Source organism: Hemiscyllium ocellatum, chromosome 4 (assembly GCF_020745735.1).
Source record: "Hemiscyllium ocellatum isolate sHemOce1 chromosome 4, sHemOce1.pat.X.cur, whole genome shotgun sequence".
In the NCBI taxonomy this organism is placed as follows: domain Eukaryota; kingdom Metazoa; phylum Chordata; class Chondrichthyes; order Orectolobiformes; family Hemiscylliidae; genus Hemiscyllium; species Hemiscyllium ocellatum.
The window spans coordinates 6,245,857-6,266,878 of record NC_083404.1 but is presented as its reverse complement, the minus strand read 5'-3'; the positions used below and the strand labels follow the sequence as shown (position 1 = coordinate 6,266,878).

The 21,022-nt window shown below is 43.2% G+C and overlaps 1 protein-coding gene across 2 annotated transcripts in view; it reads right to left on the bottom strand.

Moving 5' to 3' along the window:
* The window catches only part of trim55a (tripartite motif containing 55a), an 85,072-nt gene that overhangs the window by 30,491 nt on the left and 33,559 nt on the right, over positions 1–21,022 (bottom strand). For both annotated transcript variants that reach the window (XM_060824093.1, XM_060824094.1), the window contains exons 3-7: positions 16,647–16,812; positions 12,479–12,574; positions 10,511–10,744; positions 2,048–2,070; positions 1,825–1,949 (exon numbers count right to left, since the gene is read on the bottom strand). In XM_060824093.1, the coding sequence (XP_060680076.1) occupies positions 1,825–1,949; positions 2,048–2,070; positions 10,511–10,744; positions 12,479–12,574; positions 16,647–16,812 (644 nt within the window). The remainder of the gene's footprint in view (positions 1–1,824; positions 1,950–2,047; positions 2,071–10,510; positions 10,745–12,478; positions 12,575–16,646; positions 16,813–21,022) is intronic.

Sequence of the window (21,022 nt, the reverse complement as noted above, 5' to 3'; positions counted from 1 at the left end):
ATCCCATCCATCCCCCCAATATCCCTTGATCCCTTTAGCCACAAGACCAAAATGACCTCCATCTTGAAAACATAACGTTTTGAACTCAGCCACTTCCTGTGGTCCTGAATTCCATAAGCTCACCATCTCCAGGTGAACAAAATTCTTCTCAGTCCCAAAAGGTTTATCTCTTATGCTTGAACTATGACCCCTGGTTCAGGGATCCCCCACCATCAGGAACACCCTTCCTGTGTCTAACCTGTGTAGTCCTGTTAAAATTTTATAAATTTCTATGAGATCTCTCCTCATTCTTCTAACCTCCAGAGAATACAATCCTAACCAACTCAATCTTTCCTCATACGTTAGATCTGCCATCCCAAGAATCAATTTGGTAAAACTTTGCCACACTCTCAGAGCATTGAGTACAAGAGTTGGAAGGTCATGTCATGTGTATACTAGATTTGGAGTACTGCATACGATTCTGGTCTCTCTGTTATAAGAAGGATGTTATTAAACTGGAAAAGGTGCAAAAAGTATTCATACAGATGATCCCAAGACTGGAAGGTTTCAGTTATAAGGAGAGACTGGTTAGGCTGGGATTTCTTTTCCTGAAGTGCAGGACGCTGAGGGGTAACCTTCCAGAGGCTTATAAAATCATGAGGATCATGGATAGGGTGAATAGCCAAGGTCTTTTCCGCAGCATAGGCAGTACAAAACCACAAGCCATAGAATTAAATTGCGTGGGGAAATATTTAAAAGGGACCTGAAGGACAACTTTTTCATGCAGAGGGTGGTGTGTGTATGGAATGTGATGCCAGAGGAAGTGGTCGAGGCTGGTGCAATTCCAACATTTAAAAGGCATTTCGACAGGCACATGGATAGGAAGGGTTTAGAGGAATATGGGTCAAATGCAGATCCATGGGACTTGTGCAGTTTAGGCAACTTGGTCAGCATGGACGATGGGAGTCGAAGGGCCTGTTTCTGTGCTGTATGACTCTATAAAACGCACACAATATGAATCTTACACTTCAATCACTCCAAACAGAGAATTGGCCATGAAGAGCGTGAATGTTGGAGGACCAGGTTTGGAAGATTGTAGAACTGTTGCCAATTCACTTTCCCCTTATACTTGGTTCACCGTGAGGTGAACCTGTCAATACATTCCCCCTGTATTGAAAATCAGTGACAGAAACATAAAATGTACAAGTCAATCACTGCAAACGTACCATAGTTTTCCCAGACCACGGCCCTGCCTTCCCATTAAACAGAGACAACTGCTCGGAGCTTAACCTGAGGGTCACCAGATCTCAGGCAAGGGGTGAGAAGGAGACTCCTCCTCCAGCCACTGAAGGAACTGAACCCACGCTGCTGCAAAGAGCCTTTCATCCTACTGAGCAAAACTGACCCCCACCAAGTCAGCGAACATTTAAAAGAAGGGAATATGTTAATTTTCCTGATCAATAATCTGCTGGAGCAAATTACACACACTTTACAGAATTCACCTGATATCATCCCAATGGAACGAACTGGACAAAGGAGGTGGGTGAGAATTCAATGTCAGGTTGAGGATTTTCTCTGCCAGGTTACCGCTGTCACGGTGAAATCCTGTCCAGGCAGTGGGCAGTTGGGGAGTGAGATACAGATGAGCTTATTACCATCTGATCAAAAAGCTTTTTTCTAGTTTTACTTCCTATCAGGTCCTAAATTAGATTGGTATTGATTAACAGCACTCCCTGTTACCAATATCTTACTGAGCCATAAAATACACTTACGCTGCCCAAGTTTTCACCTACTGTTTATGATGGAAAGTAAAGAACCTGACTTTGTTCTGGAACATGTCCTCACATTTTTGGAAGTCAATCTCCCTGAGAAGCTTTTCTTCTTCCTTAAATTCGACTGAAAAGTGATCCATATTCTCAAAGTCACGTTCTATTTTTTCCATTTGTGATATTTCAGATACTTCGGAAATCCTAGAAAAAAATTCATTGAGAATTGGTTGTGAGACAACAGTCCATATTTTCAGAAGAACATTGTTAACTATCAAAGCTTGTGTAGATGGGGTACTTACCTTTTAATCAGTGGTTTTGTATTCTGTAAAAAGAAAATGCAACTTTGTTAAATACTCAAAGTACTCTTCAAAGCAAAGATTAAGTTCATAATTTTGAAGTTTGATTTTGCAATGCCACTGTGGAATACTACAGGATGACTGATTAACAAATGCTACTTCCTCCCTCCTTCGTGGTTGTATAAAGCTCAGTTAAAACAACGCAAGAGGAAATGAACTGAATCCAATATCCTTAAACCATCTTTAAAAAGCTGGAGTGCACTCTGTCAAGTGCGGACACTCCAGAGCTGCTCTGCAGGGTGGGAGATATTAAACATGGGCACAGCACATAAGGAGAGGTTGGCACCACATGTTGTGGACAGGGACTGGAGGGTTGAGGATGGGGTGACACACAGATGGATGCCCTCGTCTTCTAGACTCCAAGCTGAGGAGTAGACTTATAGAGGTTTATAAAATCATGAGGGACATGGTTAGGGTAAATATATAAGGTCCAGGGCATAGGTTTAAGGTGAGAGGGATGGGAGTATGAATAGGACGAGATTAGAGCGATATGGGCCAAGTGCTGGCAAATGGGACCAGATTAGGTTGGGATATCTGGTCAGCATGGATGAGTTGGACTGAAGGGTCTGTTTCTGTGCTGTACATCTCGATGACTCTGTGACTGGCAGAGGAGGAGGCAACCCACCAGACCCTGCAAGTCCGGTCTGAGGTGGTCATCTGGGTCAGTCCAGTTTGGTGAAGTGCCCATGGGTGCCAAAGAAGGTCAATGACCTGCTCCACCACACTGTGGTAGGCACCACTACCTTCTCTCTGTTAGGTCACACTCATTCTTTCTCTGCTACACCACGTACCTTCCACTGAGCCCCATGCTCTACCACTCTCACTATTGCATGCAGCAGCTTCCCTCACTCGCTCTCACCCCTTTAAATAACCCCTCCCCTTTACCTTCCTGAACCCTACCTGTCCTCGGCATTGCCTAGTCACTCACTCAAGATGCCTCAACACCTTTCCCTTACTTGTGCCAGTGCCAAAGACTGTGTTCGGCTGGTTTCACCTCACTCAAAATTTCCCTTTGACTCATTCTAGAAGACTGGGGCATAATGTGACAGGGACAAAGGGACAGTCTGACATTCAGCTCCTCACTCTCGACCAGGGGACGGAGTTTGACCTTGCCAGCAAAGCCCAGGACAGTTCATTGAGAGACACTAAAACCTCCAAGTCCCAGCAAGCAATAAAGAAGCATTGTGCTTTGTTCTGCTACTCCCCCGGTTAGCCCACAATCAATCTGATATTATCATCAGTCCTTTGCTAATAACACCTTCTCTGTCGCCTGTAGGATGTTCATGGTGTCTACGGTGAAAAGGCCTGCCTCACTAAACATCTCCTCCTCTACCTCGGATGGAGGGAGCACGGGACCCTCAAAGGAAGCAGCAGTAAGACCAGTTCCTGCCCCCATCTCAGACACTGACACCTGGGTGGGTACAGTCAGGGGGTGGACCTCACTGACACGTCTCTGCAGCTGGTTGAGGAAGAGATGCCCCAGGTCGCTGGAACTCGGAGGGTTGATGGGGACAGGGCACCTGATTACCCTCAGGCAGGAGAGGAGCCCGTGCTGTTGGTGATTCCTGAGCCCATCGCCAGGCACAGGAAGATCCCAGAGCAGTAGGCAGGTTTGTCAGGGCCACGACGGAACCAAACAGAAAGGCTGCAGGGACTGGAGCGAGGTTGTGGGAACCCGGCTCCCTCTGGCAAGTGACCATCGGGCTGTCTCCATGGACAGGTTGGTGACTGCCTTTGGAGGGACAGCTGCAGGGGCCTCAGGGTGAGCTGGATACCCACACAGTCCTGTACCCCCTCCCCGGGAGCTCCCTCAGGGTGAGCTGGATATCCACACAGTCCTGTACCCCCTCCCCGGGTGCTCCCTCAGGGTGAGCTGGATACCCACACAGTCCTGTACCCCCTCCCCGGGAGCTCCCTCAGGGTGAGCTGGATACCCACACAGTCCTGTACCCCCTGGGAGCTCCCTCAGGGTGAGCTGGATACCCACACAGTCCTGTACCCCCCCGGAGCTCCCTCAGGGTGAGCTGGATATCCACACAGTCCTGTACCCTCCCCGGGAGCTCCCTCAGGGTGAGCTGGATATCCACACAGTCCTGCAAATCTCGACGATCAATATCCGGTTTGGAAAATGCAACCTTTTTTGTCCCAATGTCAACGATATTCTGACTGGGCATCTCACCCAATTTTCCCAAGAGGCTGTGTCATTCAGGGTCTGGGAAAATACTGTCCTATGATTTTGTAAAATGTAACGACTGTAGCCATCTCTTTGCAGAATGAGCTCACAGAGATAATTGTGGACGCTGGTCTCATTAACCATAACGGGTGACATTTTGAAATGTGATTAATTGACAGGAACAGAGTTAATTAATACTGCTGTCCAATTGATTGAAGGCTCCTCCGGTATGATGAAGATGACACAAGGCCCTTAAAATGATAAAATTACTCCTAAAGTTTGTTTCTTTTCTCTGTTTTACTGGTTAAAAACTCATTAAATTCTAGGGCTGTTGAGTGTAGAGACTGAGGATACAGCAGATGAATGCAGAGATGGTGAAATGGTGCTTGAGATTGTCAGGATATGGGGGACACCTGTTTTTGGGGAAGTGAGCCCTGTATACACACTCGCACCTCAACAGAGCCAAGAGCAATGTCTTCACAAGGTGACTTCCTCCTCCTGCTGGGGTACGTTGAAGCTAACTTGGCAGGTCTTGGAAACCAGGATGCAACGGTAGCTGGGTGCATGAAGGTTTGAGAGAGACCAACAGCACTCATGAGCAAGTATCGGGATGGGTGTTGGATGGGTCAGAATAAGAGGGAATGCAACATGACCTAAATTAGGCTTAGAGCTCATATTTATAATTGCAATTTATAATTGCAATGTATTCTAGATTTACCCTGTATTATAGCCAACAAACAGTCACAAAGATCTAGTGGAACGGATTTACAGGTAAATCACAGAAAAATTCAAAAACAATAGTGATCAGAGTGTTCTTTAAAAATTATGAGACAGTAATAGTTTACAAGATGCAGAGTACAAAGAGTTTTTGAAGTCTGTTCAGGTGACCTTTGGATATGAACATAAGAGGTACAGTTACTAAGTTTGCAGATGACACCAAAATTGGAGGTATAGTGGACAGCGAAGAGGGTTACCTCAGATTACAACAGGATCTGGACCAGATGGGCCAATGGGCTAAAGAGTGGCAGATGGAGTTTAATTCAGATAAATGCAAGGTGCTGCATTTTGGTAAAGCAAATCTTAGCAGGACTTATAAACTTAACGGTAAGGTCCAAGGGAGTGTTGCTGAACAGAGACCTTGGAGTGCAGGTTCATAGCTCCTTGAAAGTGGAGTCACAGGTAGAAAGGATAGTGAAGGCGGTGTTTGGTATGTTTTCCTTTATTGGTCAGAGTATTGAGTACAGGAGTTGGGAGGTCACGTTGTGGCTGTACAGGACATTGGTGAGGCCACTTTTGGAATATTACATGCAATTCTGGTCTCCTTCCTATTGAAAAGATGTTGTGAAACTTGAAAGGGTTCAGCAAAGACTTACAAGGATGTTGCCAGGGTTGGAGGGTTTAGGCTATTAGGAGAGGCTGAACAGGCTGGGGCTGTTTTCCCTGGAGCATCAGAGTCTGAGAGGTGACCTTAAAGAGGTTTACAAAACCATGAGGGGCATGGATAGGATAAATAGACAATGTCTTTTCCCCGGGGTTGGGGAGTCCAGAACTGGACGGCATAGGTTTAGGGTGAGAGGGGAAAATTGTAAAAGAGACCTAAGGGATAACTTTTTCACGCAGAGGGTGTTGTATGCATGGGATGAGCTGCCAGAGGAAGTGGTGGAAGCTGGTACAATCACAACATTTAAAAGACATTTAGATAGGAACATGAATAAGAAGGATTTGGAGGAATATGGGCTGGGTGCTGGCAAATGGGATTAGATTAGGTTGGGATACCTGGTCGGCATGAACGAGTTAGACTGAAAGGTCTGTTCCTGTGCTGTACATCTATATGACTCTATGACCCTATGACCTTTTTATCTGAGTGTCTCTGACTCAAATGGAAAGAATGAGGTGAATTAATCGAAGTGTTAATGGTGGGATATTTGCAGAATAGTGATTATCGTGTCAAGACTTTAGCTTGTCTATGGGAAAAGAGAAAAAGCAATACGTAGTAAAAATATGTAACTGGAAGAGGGCTGATCTTAGTGGGGTAAGAGTGGATGTGTTGAAAATGTGTTGCTGGTTAAAGCATAGCAGGTCAGGCAGCATCCAAGGAATAGGAAATTCGACGTTTCGGGCATAAGCCCTTCATCAGGAAGAATGGATGTGACCCATTTAAATTGGGTGCAAAGATTGGTAAATAGAACTGTAACAGAACAATGGGTTGCCTTTAAAAAGGAGATGAAGTGTGATTGATATAGACAGTGAGATGAAGTGTGATTGATACAGACAGTGAGATGAAGTGTGGTTGATACAGACAGTGAGATGAAGTGTGATTGATATAGACAGTGAGATGAAGTGTGATTGATACAGACAGTGAGATGAAATGTGATTGATACAGACAGTGAGATGAAGTGTGATTGATACAGACAGTGAGATGAAATGTGATTGATACAGACAGTGAGATGAAATGTGATTGATATAGACAGTGAGATGAAGTGTGATTGATACAGACAGTGAGATGATGTGTGGTTGATACAGACAGTGAGATGAAGTGTGATTGATACAGACAGTGAGATGAAGTGTGATTGATATAGACAGTGAGATGAAGTGTGATTGATACAGACAGTGAGATGAAATGTGATTGATATAGACAGTGAGATGAAGTGTGATTGATACAGACAGTGAGATGATGTGTGGTTGATACAGACAGTGAGATGAAGTGTGATTGATATAGACAGTGAGATGAAGTGTGATTGATAAAGACAGTGAGATGAAGTGTGATTGATACAGACAGTGAGATGATGTGTGGTTGATATAGACAGTGAGATGAAGTGTGATTGATAAAGACAGTGAGATGAAGTGTGATTGATACAGACAGTGAGATGATGTGTGGTTGATACAGACAGTGAGATGAAGTGTGATTGATACAGACAGTGAGATGAAGTGTGATTGATACAGACAGTGAGATGATGTGTGGTTGATACAGACAGTGAGATGAAGTGTGATTGATACAGACAGTGAGATGAAGTGTGATTGATACAGACAGTGAGATGATGTGTGATTGATACAGACAGTGAGATGATGTGTGGTTGATACAGACAGTGAGATGAAGTGTGGTTGATACAGACAGTGAGATGATGTGTGGTTGATACAGACAGTGAGATGAAGTGTGATTGATATAGACAGTGAGATGAAGTGTGATTGATACAGACAGTGAGATGAAGTGTGGTTGATACAGACAGTGAGATGATGTGTGGTTGATATAGACAGTGAGATGAAGAGTGATTGATAAAGACAGTGAGATGAAGTGTGGTTGATACAGACAGTGAGATGAAGTGTGATTGATATAGACAGTGAGATGAAGAGTGATTGATAAAGACAGTGAGATGAAGTGTGGTTGATACAGACAGTGAGATGAAGTATGGTTGATACAGACAGTGAGATGAAGAGTGATTGATACAGACAGTGAGATGAAGTGTGATTGATACAGACAGTGAGATGAAGTGTGATTGATACAGACAGTGAGATGATGTGTGGTTGATACAGACAGTGAGATGAAGTGTGATTGATACAGACAGTGAGATGAAGTGTGATTGATATAGACAGTGAGATGAAGTGTGATTGATACAGACAGTGAGATGAAGCAGAAAACAACAGAAAACAGGTGCAGATGACAATCGAATTGAAAATCACACTGACTATAAAAAGTCCAGAAGGGAAGTGTAAAAAAAACAAGAAAGGCACAAGGAAAGTATGAGAAGAGACTGGCAGCTAACACAAAAGGAAATCCCAAAGTTTCGATAAACAGATAAACAGTAAAATGTTAGTAACAAGGTGCAAGGAGTGTGGCCACTTAGGGAACAAAAACAGTTCCCTCATTGATCATGGAGACAAATCCACGGCTCAGTTGTTAAATATTTGCATTTCTCTTTACCAAGAATGAAGATATTGTTAATGTCTAATAGAGATAGTTAAGAAATTGAATAGGCTATAAACTTCTCAACAATAAAATTTAAGTAAGCTCAAGATTGATAAGTTAGCAGCACTGGATGAAATTTCACGCAATTAAACTCTGCAAAATAAGGGAAGAAATTGCAGAGGTACTTGTTATAATCTTCTACTTGGCCTGAGATATGGGATTGATGTGGAGGAGTGGATAATTACAGATGTTACCCTTATATGAAACTTTTTCAAAAGTAAATCCGTCAAAAAAATTCCAATCTGTGTAACCTCAGTGGTGGGGAAGGTTTCACAATTGTTAATCAAGAAAAAACTGCAACTTAGGTAATTATAAATTAATTAAGGAAAGGCAGATTTACTAAAAGCAATACATGTTTACATAAATTGATTGAGAAGGGAGTACTGGAGAGTTTAATGAGGTTGATTTGCTATAAAGGGACTTCCAATGGACACTTGATAGAAAGCTACATAAGAATGGTGACATGAGATTTGAAACCTGCTGAATGAAAGGACAAGAGATGTCATAAATACAAGGCTGTCAGAATGACATGAAAGAACAAAAATAGTTGATGGTGTTTCTTAGACTTGGAGTAGGGGATAGTGTGGTTTCCATGGGTTGGTATTGGGTGCACTGTTTGTCATGACATATATTAATGATGTGGATTTGATTGTACAGGGCACGAGATTAAACTTTGCAAATAATCTGTGAGAAGGATAGGGATTGATTCTAAAAGGCCATAGACTGGAGGTTTTGAGAAAATGCCATAGTGATGCTCAACATCACCATTGGTCTGGACAGAGAGAATCTGTTCCTATTGGGTTGGAAAACCAGAGGATGACCGTTTCATGTGATTGGCAGGTCTAACATATGAGGAACGGCTGAGGATCCTGGGATTGTATTAGTTGGAATTTAGAAGATTGAGGGGAGACTTAATAGAGACGTACAAGATAATACATGGCTTGGAAAGGGTGGACGCTAGGAAATTGTTTCCGTTAGGCGAGGAGACTAGGACCCGTGGACACAGCCTTAGAATTAGAGGGGGTCAATTCAGAACAGAAATGTGGAGACATTTCTTCAGCCAGAGAGTGGTGGGCCTGTGGAATTCATTGCCACGGAGTGCAGTGGAGGCCGGGACGCTAAATGTCTTCAAGGCCGAGATTGATAGATTCTTGTTGTCTCGAGGAATTAAGGGCTACGGGGAGAACGCTGGTAAGTGGAGTTGAAATGCCCATCAGCCATGATTGAATGGCGGAGTGGACTCGATGGGCCGAATGGCTTTACTTCCACTCCTATGTCTTATGGTCTTAAATGACAGTGACATGAGGAGAAAAATGAGTAAGTGGCCAGGACTTGGAATATGGTGCCTAAAAATTTAATTGAGGCAAATTCGATTATGGATTTCAGATTTCAAAAGGAATTAGAATTAGAATCCCTACAGTGTGGAAATCAGCCTTTCGGACCAGCAAGTCCACACTGACCCTCTGAAGAGCAACCCACCCGCCCCCATTCCCCTATCACTCTACGTTTTCCCCTGACTAATGCACTTAACCTACACATCCCTGTACACTATGGGTAATTTAGCATGGCCAAATCACTTAACCTACACATCTTTGGGTTGTTGGAGGAAACCCACCCAGACACAGGGAGAATGTGCAAACTCCACACAGACAGTCACCTGAGGCTGGAGTTGAACCTGGGACCCTGGCACTGTGAGGCGGCAGTGCTAATCAAAATTGGAGAAATCTCTGAAGAGGAAACTTTCCACTGCCACGGGGAAAGGGCACAAATCAAGCGGTGTTTGAGTTGCACTTGCAGACAGGTGATGTGGAAAAATGGACTGAATGACTTCTGTAATGCAACCATTCTATTATTAAATGAATCCAATCCCACAGAAACCAAACTGTTATCATCTACATTTATGTTCAGTTACATATAAACTCTTGCTTGACTATACATGAATAATATCTCCTCAGAGCTGCTCTTTCTTAATGGTTTAAACCAGAACCTTCCTTTTACTTTATTTACAACATTGTGGAGATCCAAAGTCACCACTAAGTCAAAAGGATAAGCAGTTAAAATACCTATTTTACTGTTTTTGGTAGCAATCCCAAATGTGACAAAATATTCTATCAAAGGTTTAACTATTATGACAAATAATAAATGGAAGGTCAGTACCTATTACTTTTTGCAAAGATAAAGTAGGGGGTGGTATCAATGTGGTGATATTGATATCAATGTGGCAAGTTCTTATGCACTTTTGTGGAAGTCACATTGTTTAACTCAGTACCTGTAAGAAGACTGCTATTTCAGGCTCCTCCATACACTGCAATCCGGACTGAATGACCTTGGATACCTCCTCAAGATGTTCAGCGTATTTCCGAATCAATGAGCGAATATGGTGCATCTTTTCCTCTTGCTCCATTGTGATATATTGCATCATTTCCTTTTTCTTTTCCTCCAACAGTGCATATAGACCATCAAACTTCTCACACATGTGTTCCTTCTGCCTGCGGCTGTTTTCCTGCAACATTGAAGCGTTCATTACTTTGGTTAAAGTTTTCAAATCCCATCCACCTTCATCCACAAACAAACAAAGCGTCTACAAAGGATTTCTGGCTTTTAGCACCGTGTCCCGTGAATATTAACCCTTCAAATGCAATGTTAACAGGAATATTAGAATTTTTTCTATCGAAAATATTAAGTGGGCGAACAAACTTCATTCAAATAAAAGCTTAAGAGAGTGCTAGCTAATATTTGTTCCACCAACACTCAAAAAGCTTGACACTATCCAGGACAAAGCATTTGGTTGGCACTATATCCACAAGCATCTACTCCATCCACCACCGATGCTCAGTAACAGCAATGTGTACTATTTACAACTGCAGAATTTCACCAAAGATCCTCAGACAGCACCTTCTAAACCCACAATCACTTCCATCTAGAAGGACAAACGCAGCAGATTCATGGGAACTTCACTACTACAACTTCCCCTCCAAACAACTCATCATCCTGGCTTGCAAATACACTGCCGTTCCTTCAGTGTCACTGGGTCAAAATCCTGGAATTCCCTCCCTAAGGGCATTGTGGGTCAACCTACAGCACATGGACTGCAGCAGTTTAAGAAGGCAGCTCCCCTCCCCCACCTTCTCAAGAACAATGGAGATGGGGCAATAAATATTGGCCCAGCTAATGACACCCACGTCCCATGATGGATGAAGGGAAAAATTCATAAGGGATGACTTCAAGCACTGAATCTTTGTTTCTGCTGTGTATCAATGTACTACATCGGTCACCATGATAAAGAAAGGGATAAAGAGTTACTTTTCTTGTCATCTCATTGAGGGCCGAAGGGCCCATTCCTGTGCTGCACCGTTTTATGCCCTATGTTCTATGTTTTATCTCCCAAAAACATCAGTGGTCACACAATGCCAGTTTATAGCCCAACAGGTTTACTTGCTGTGATGTGATGGGTGCAGATTTGACTGGCCACAAACTGAGTTTTAATCTCATGTTGTAGGGACTTCACCTTATGAAGGAGTAGTGTTCCAAAAGCTTGTGATTTCAAATAAACCTGTTGGACTATAAACTGGCATCATGTGACTTCTGATGTTGTAGGGAGATAAAACATAGAACATAGAACATAGAACAGTATAACACAGGAACGGACCTTTTGGCCCTCAATTTTGTGATGAACATGACACCAATGAAACTAATCCCTTCTGACAATAGACAATAGACATAGGTGCAGGAGTAGGCCATTCGGCCCTTCGAGCCAGCACCACCATTCATTATGATCATGGTTGATCATCCACAATCAGTATCCTGTTCCTGCCTTATCCCCAGAACCCTTGATTCCACTATCTTAAAGAGCTCTATCCATCTCTGCCTGCTCTAGGTCTGTGTCCCTCCGTTCCATGCATATTCACGAGCTTATCTAAAAGTCTCTTAAACACCCCTATCGTATCTGCCTCCAATGATGTTGTTTTTTTGCCTTCATAACGATTGGAAAACTGTTTATGAACTTTCCATATTTGCAGAACGTTTGGATGTCCCAATAGTTCAGAGCAGCATTTTTGGAGGGCGAGTAAGCAGTTCCTGAAGAACAACTAAACTGTGGCCTGAGAGAACAGAATAAGATATAAAAGTACAGCTCCTAAGATACAAATATGTTTGTTAAAAATGGAATAATGTCACATCAAATTACACCTGGAATACTTGCATACTAATTGTTTGCATTCACAAATATTGGAAATACCTCAATACTTTTGCATGTCTCTTCCATCTGAGTGATTATTGTTTGAACACGCTCATTGCTTGCTACTAGCATTGCAATTCCATCACCGAACTCAGACTGTGCACAAAACAAAACACATAACTTTAAATTAGTTAAATGAGGATGAGATCAGTGTCCGATTTTAATGCTATTTTGACTGATATTGTAAGGAACAAGATTTTCAGGGCCCAGCCAGAATTGACAGAAATAGCCTGATTCACAGAATCAGACATCAGGATCGCAAATAAGGTTTCTCTCATACAGCAAAGCCAGGATGAAAATGACACACTGTTTTAACTTAAAAACAGTAAAAGAACTGCAGACGCTGGAAATCTTAAGGAGGGTCACTGGACATGAAACGGTAACTCTCCACAGGTGCTACCCAACTTGCTGAGTTTTTCCAGCAATTTCTGTTTTTGATTCACAGTTTCATTCAGTCGTTTGTACATTTAATGATTTGAAACAGATAGATAAATAATTACAGACTGCCAATAAACATGTATCCACAGTGATATTAAATTTGAGAGTTCCTGACTAAAAACTACATGATGTTAAACAGAAGATATTTAAGTTGTATGAAACAATGCAGATGTAGAGTCCTCAATGCTCCTCACATGACAAGCCCTTCATTCCTGGGATAATTCTTGAAAACCTTCTCTGGACCCTCTCCAATGCCAACACATCCTTTGTTAGATATGGGGCCCGAAAGTGCTCACAATATTCCAGATGCGGCTTGCTCAGAGCCTTATACAGCCTCAGTGATGTATCTTTGCTCTTGTCTTCTAACCCTCTTGAAATGAATGCTAACATTGCTTTCCTTACTGCCAACCGATCCCTGCAAAGATCAAGGGAAGTTGTACATAACGGTCTAGCAAAGGCCATGGTGTAGATTTCACTTTCCTGATATTAATTACATTCTGGTGTCTGCAATATCGGATACTGACATTAAGCAGTTTAAAGCAGATATTTGTATGAAGAATTCTTACGAACAGCACACCAGAAGTAAAAAGGACTTAATTGTCTTTCACTTATTAACATTTTGAAGGAGCATCAAGCTTGTGATAGCAAAATGGGATTAAAAAATAAATGAAATAAGCTTTAAACATTTTTAAAATCTGAAAAACATTGACATCTCACTGGTATGTAGCTAGATTTTTTAGGACCAATGAATTTGTCAATAATTGTAACTCAGTACATTGTTGCAGCCCTCTTTATAGTTTCTTCAACAAGATGTAGCTTTTTCAAGATTTTTAAAATGAAATTATTAACATGTAAAATGGAAATTTGTCAAGATTTTCGAGATTTCTATCTCTGAGAACTTCACCTATCCTGAGGAACTCCCTCTGGATAGGTAGGGAATCACTGACAGTAACATTTGGATCTATATTTAATTACACATATGGACACTGAAAGTTGCTGTCAATTTCACAATTGTAACAACAGTGAACACTGATAGCTTTGATTAAATTATTCATGCATTTGTAATTTATATTTTATGTATTATGGCAGCAAAAGTAATTATTTATTTTTAGGAAGTAACATAAAGCAATAATTGTATTATAGGATGTTGGTTTGCTCGCTGAGCTGGAAGGTTCGTTTTCAGATGTTTCGTCACCATACTAGGTAACATCTTCAGTGAGCCTCCGGATGAAGTATTGGTGGTGTAGCCCGCTTTCTATTTATATGCTTGAGTTTCCTTGAGTTGGTGATGTCATTCCCTATGATGGTGTCATTTCCTGTTCTTTTTCTCAGGGGGTGGTAAATGAGATCTAAGTCAATGTGTTTGTTGATAGAGTCCCGGTTAGAATACCATGCTTCTAGGAATTTTCGTGCATGTCTTTGTTTGGCTTGTCCTAGGATGGATGTGTTGTCCCAGTCGAAGTGGTATCCTTCCTCATCCATATGTGAGGATACTAGTGTGAGTGGGTTTTTATTTGCGGCTAATTGATGTTCCTGGTGGCTAGTTTTCCGTACTGTTTGTTACAGTTCTGACACAGTATTTTGTAAATGACATTAGTTTTGATTGTTGTCTGTATCGGGGCTTTCAAGTTCATTAGCTGCTGTTTTAGTGTGTTGGTGGGTTTGTGGGCTACCATGATGCCAAGGGGTCTGAGTAGTCTGGCTGTCATTTCTGAGATGTCTTTGATGTAGGGGAGAGTGGCTAGGGTTTCTGGACATGTTTTGTCTGCTTGTTTGGGTTTGTTGCTGAGAAATTGGCGGACTGTGTTCATTGGGTACCCATTCTTTTTAAATACACTGTATAGGCGATTTTCCTCTGCGCTTCATAGTTCCTCTGGGCTGCAGTGTATGGTGGCTCGTTGAAATAATGTTCTGATGCAGCTTTGGTTGTGGGTGTTGGGATGATTGCTTCTGTAGTTCAGTATTTGGTCCACATGTATTGTTTCCCTGTAGAAACAAACCCAAACAAGCAGAAAAAACATGTCCAGAAAACCTAGCCACTCTCCCCTTCATCAAAGACATCTCGGAAATGACTGCCAGACTACTCAGACCCCTTGGCATCATGGTAACCCACAAACGCCCCAACACACTAAAACAGCAGCTAATGAACTTGCAAGATCCTATACAACAAGCAAAATGAATGTCATTTACAAAATACCTTGCAAGAGCCGTAACAAACATTACATTGGACAAACAGGCAGAAAACTAGTCACCAGGATACGTGAATATCAACTAGCCACAAAAGAAAAAGACCCATCCTTGCTAGTACCCTTACATACAGATGAGGAAGGACACCACTTCGACTGGGACAATACATCCATCCTCAGTCAAGTCAAACAGAGACTCGCACAAGAATTCCTAAAAGCATGGCATTCCAACTAGAACTCTATCAAAAAAAACACATTGACTTGGATCTCATTTACCACCCCCTGAGAAAAAGAAAAAAAATGATCTCACCAGACGAAATTACATCACCAACCCAAGGAAACCCAAACACATAAATAGAAAGTGGGCTACACCAGCAGTGCTTCATCTAGAGGCTCATTGAAGATGTTACCCAGTAGGATGATGAAATGTCTGTAAACGAACCTTCCAGCTCAGCGAGCAAACCTACCACCAGAACCTAAACTTGAGCTACAAATCTTCTCAAAAGTCACTAATTGTATTGTAATTGATGTAGATAACAGGGAGCAATGTATTACCATATCGAAGAACATTGGAACAGGTGTCGGCCATTTAGCCTTTGTTCCTGTTCCACCGTTAAATGAGATTATGGCTGCTCTGTGGCCTAGCTCCATATAGCTGCATTTGGCCTATATCCTTTAATATCTTTGCTTAACAAGACTTTATTAATCTCAGACTTAAAACTAAAAAGTTTTAAGATGATAACCAATCCCCTGAAGAGATAAATATTGGTCTGTGGGATTTTTAACCAGTATTTAGTCTCTCTGAACTCAACTGATATATTGGCAAAGGATTTCAGTTCTGATTCATAACATTGATTCCACTAAAGGTTTTTGGATGTTGCTTGCTGCCTTTAGTATATGATAGTTGGCCAGTAAGTCATTAACAGTACCATGGCAGTGGAAACTGAAATCCCAAACCATATCTAGGCTGAAATCAGTGCTGTGTTGGTTTAACAAAGTTCAAACCAGATATTACTGGATATTTCAGTGAAAAGCTGCAGCCCAAATTGAAGCATTTCTAACATTCTTATTCCTGTTGCTTGTTCCCTTTAAAAATAACCAACAAAAGTGTGATAGGACTATCGTCTTATGAAGGGCAAGTCTTAAATTGAAAACTGATGAAAATAAGTCTAGGCTGCTCCGTTGGGTAACAGGAGAGTAGGCCCAGGAATGGATTATTCTTCTATCCCTTAAATGAGAACGACAGACAGAGCTTTTCTCAACTGCAAATGTGTTGCTGGTCAAAGCACAGCAGGCCAGGCAGCATCTCAGGAATAGAGAATTCGACGTTTCGAGCATAAGCCCTTCATCATTGTCCCCTCCTGATGAAGGGCTTATGCTCGAAACGTCGAATTCTCTATTCCTGAGATGCTGCCTGGCCTGCTGTGCTTTGACCAGCAACACATTTGCAGCTGTGATCTCCAGCATCTGCAGACCTCATTTTTTACTCGGAGAGCTTTTCTCAAAACAAGATGAAACTGTGGCAAGAAGAAACTAAGACCTACCTTTTGCCTTTTATAAATATTGTTGAGTGGAGCTACTTCACAGTCTTTGTGAGCTCCAAATACTTTACACATGGAGCATGTCGGCACTTCACACGTCAGGCAGTAAATGTTGATGCGTTCATCGTCGTGTTCCTCACACATGGGTTGCTCCCTCTTCTTTTCTGGTCTGCAAACACCACAGATTGAATTTCAGTTCTTGGATGTTTTACGCTAAATACAACATGAATGTGACTGTTCAGTCCCTCTCTCAAACACTGTATATGCATCCTTCCGTAATAGAAACATAGAAACACAGAAAATAGGAGCAGGAGTAGGCCATTCAGCCCTTCGAGTCTGCACCATCATTCAATATGATCATGACTGACCATGCAATCTCAGTATCCCACTCCCACTCTCTCTCCATACCCTTGATCCCTTCAGCTGCAAGGGCCATGTCCAGCTCCCTCCTGAATCTATCTAATGGACTGGCCCCATCAGCTTCCTGTGGGAGAGAATTCCACAGGTTCACAACTCTCTGAGTGATGAAATTCTTCCTCACCTCAGCCCTGAATGGCTTACCCCTTATTCTTAGACTGTGATCCCTAGTTCTGGACTTCCCCAACATCGGGAAACATTCGGAACCTGTTGAGTCCCATCAGGATTTTATATGTTTCCATGAGATTGTCCCTCTCATTCTTCTAAATTCCAGTGAGTACAAGCCCGGTCGATCCAGTCTTTCCTCATATGTCACTCCTGCCATCCCGGGAATCAGTCTGGTGAACCTTCACTGGACTTGCTCAATAACAAGAATGTCCTTCCTCAGACTAGGAGACCCAAACTGCACAGAGTCCTCACAATGCAATCAACAAATCTCAATGACCACAAACAATTGCAGAGATATAATAACATTGGGCATATATTTACAAGGGAAAGCCATAAGGAAAAATCCGCTGCATGAACTTGTGCTCTTTGTTTCCTCTTGGAGGTTTCGTCTTCGGTCCACTGTGTCTCAGTGTAATCCTGTCACTAGCAGCTGAGGTAGTGTCCGTCTGTTCAGTGTCACACTCCAATGCCTTTGATGTCTGTGGTAGGTGCTGGACAATCATCTCGAGAGCTCCAGCTCACTGTCTCCTGCACTGGCTCTGTGATTCCCCTCCCTCACCTACTGGAGCTCGACAGGTCTACAGTGGAGGGGAAAAGGAGCCATCACTACCCTGTGGGGTGGGGGGGAGAGGGGTGCTGAAAGGACAGTTAGCACATGTTCTTCCTCAGGCTGCGCCAATACATTGTGCTGTCTCCCGGCACCAGGTCGAGCCCTGGAAGGGTTCTAGATGCCTCAAATCCTCTTGACTAGCCACTGGAACCCATGGCTGGGGAGCAAAACAATGCAGATTGCTGTATCTGGCTATACATGGAGGAGGTAAAAACAATGACTGCAGATGCTGGAAACCAGATTCTGGATTAGTGACGCTGGAAGAGCACAGCAGTTCAGGCAGCATCCAAAGTGCAGCGAAATCGACCTTACGGGCAAAGCCCTTCATCAGGAACAAAGGCAGTGAGCCTGAAGCGTGGAGAGATAAGCTAGAGGGGAGTGGGGGTGGGGAGAGAGTAGCATACTTGGGAGTTGCAGTGGGAGAGGGACTCCCTGAGATTCTTGTAGAGAGAGGAGGAAAACTATATGGAGGAGGTCCTGTGTTTGGTTTTGTTACATACAGCAGACCTCATAGTGCGGATAGACTACTCCATAGCCCACGGAAAGCTGCGCATATAGTCCGCAGCATGCTCCCCAACATTTCCCCATCGCCTCTGCAGAATGTCCAGCAGATTTCCCATCACAATGACCAGCAGCATGGGGCTCAGCAAAGGCCTGATCGCCAGCACTCCTCCCATCAACTATCACTTCGTCCCCCAGCTGTGAGGGTAGAAGCGAGCATCATTTTAAAGTGAAAAGCCGGAGGTTTTGGGGGGGGAACCGTTTTCACCCAGAGGGTGTTGGAGCTCTGGAGTACAGCCTTGGAAGGTAGCTAAGATGGGAAACTTCACACAAACGTTAAAAAGTACTTGGATGAGCACTTGAAATTAACCTTGGAACAGGGGAGCTCACTAGATCGATCCCCACTATAACTTCTAACTTTATTTCTATTTCAGGGAACTATGCACCTGCACTCCAAGATCCCTCGGTATATAAATGATCCTTAGGGTCCTGCCATTTGCTTCCATTTGACCTCCCTTATCCAAGAGTATTGCTCTCTTGTCTTCAGTACTATAATACTCTTTATATACATTTATACATTAGAGTCAGAGAGGTCTATGGCCCTTCATCCCATTGAGTCCGCACCGGTCAAAAATAATCATCGAACTATTTGAACCCATTTTCCAGCACTTGCTCTTCAGCCTTGATTGTCTCAACACTGAACAATTCATAAATGTTACCAAAGTTCTACCATTACAGGCAGTGAGTTCTGGATTCCCACTGCATTCTGGGTGAAAAGGATTTTCCTCACATCTCCTCTCAACCTTCCGCCCTTCACCGTCAATCTCTGCCATTGCTCCCTCCAGCTTGGCCAGCGTTTTCTTCCTGTCCATTCTGTCAGGACTGCTCATAATTTGAACATGTCACTCATGTTCTCTCTCCAAACCCCTCTGCTCGTGTTGATAGATCATAGGTCCCTGGAACATTTGTACGAAAACAGCCCCAGTCTGTCCAACCTCTCTTCACAACATTGCGGGTGATTCCCTAGTGTCATGTCACAGACCTCTCTCCTCTTGTGTTTTTTTCTCATCTCTCTCTATTCTAATGACTTCCACTCACTTCAAAGATGGCAGCAGAGCAGGACACTTCAGTCAGAGCCTGTCCGCTCCACCCATTTCTTTTTCTGATTATTTTTCCCTCTTTTGTGTTCCTTTTCTTCTTTCTTCTCGGCCTTGGATTCCCAGCCTTGCCTGGCAATCTTGCATCCTGGCTTGGAAATCTCTTGACTGCCCAGTGCGGTGATCTCCTGGCCCAGTGCGGTGGTCTCCTGGCCCAGTGTTGTGGTTTCCTGGCCCAGTGCGATGGTCTCCTGGCCCGGTGTTGTGGTCTCCTGGCCCAGCATGGTGGTCTGCTAGCCCGGTGTGATGGTCTCCTGGTGCAGTGTGGTAGTCTTTTGGCAGCTGGTGCTGTCTTTCAGCCTGGCGTGGCCTCAGCATGGATCAAGGTGATCCTGGAGCAGTCTCCCGGTCTTGAGATCCTCAAGGTGAAGTCTGACACAGTCTAGAGTCAAGGACTAGCATGGACTGGAGTCGGGGTGCCTGTATGGACTGAGTTAGTAAGGCCTTTGTTCTCAACCTTTTAAATTTCTTTATTTTGTAATTTATTGCCATGATCTGCAAGGCTGGACTGTTTATTTCTTTATTTTCCCCAATTTTTTTTTGTGAAGAACCTGTACTGAAGAATCTGTACCAAGATAACTGGTATTTATGATGTTAAAAATCACACAACACCAGGTTATAATTGGAAGCACACTAGCTTTCGGAGCGACGCTCCTCCAAATCATGTATTTATGATGGCACTGTAAGTGACAACTTGTAAGCTTTTCACTCGGCTCATGTGAGTACATGTAACAATAAAGCTCATTCCATTCAATTCAATCCACTTCCTGTTGATGTCAGAGTAACCATCAATTACATCACCTGTACCCTAATGCTTTTGAACAGATTGCCTTCTGGACAATGCATTACCAGCTGAACAACAAGAAACCTACTCATTGCTGAATCACATGGTTCATACATATGCCCCGACACATTTTTTTAAGAATTCTAATTACAATTGAGTGGGAACAGGCAAGAAAGCAGAAAGGAGAAGAGACATTCACTTCCTATTAGGACATTGGGAGAGCTGATGGCTTATCATAGAATCCCTACAGTGTGGGAGAAGGACATTCAGCCCACTGAGTCCACACTGACCCTCTGAGGACATCGCACCCAGATCCACCTCTCCTCCCTGTAACCCTGCATTTCCCACCTAACCTACACATCCCTGAACACTATGGGCAATTTATGACAGCCAATCCACCCTAACCTGCACATCCCTAATCAGTCCTTGCCTTTCCAAATACATGTACATCCTGTCCCTCAGGATTCCCTCCAACAACTTGCCCACCACCGAGGTCAGGCTCACTGGTCTATAGTTCCCTGGCTTGTCCTTACCGCCCTTCTTAAACAGTGGCACCACATTTGCCAACCTCCAGTCTTCCGGCCCCTCACCTGTGACTATTGATGATACAAATATCTCAGAAAGAGGCCCAGCAATCACTTCTCTAGCTTCCCACAGAATTCTAGGGCACACCTGATCAGGTTCTGGGGATTTATCGACTTTTATGCATTTCAAGGCATCCAGCACTTCCTTCTCTGTATTA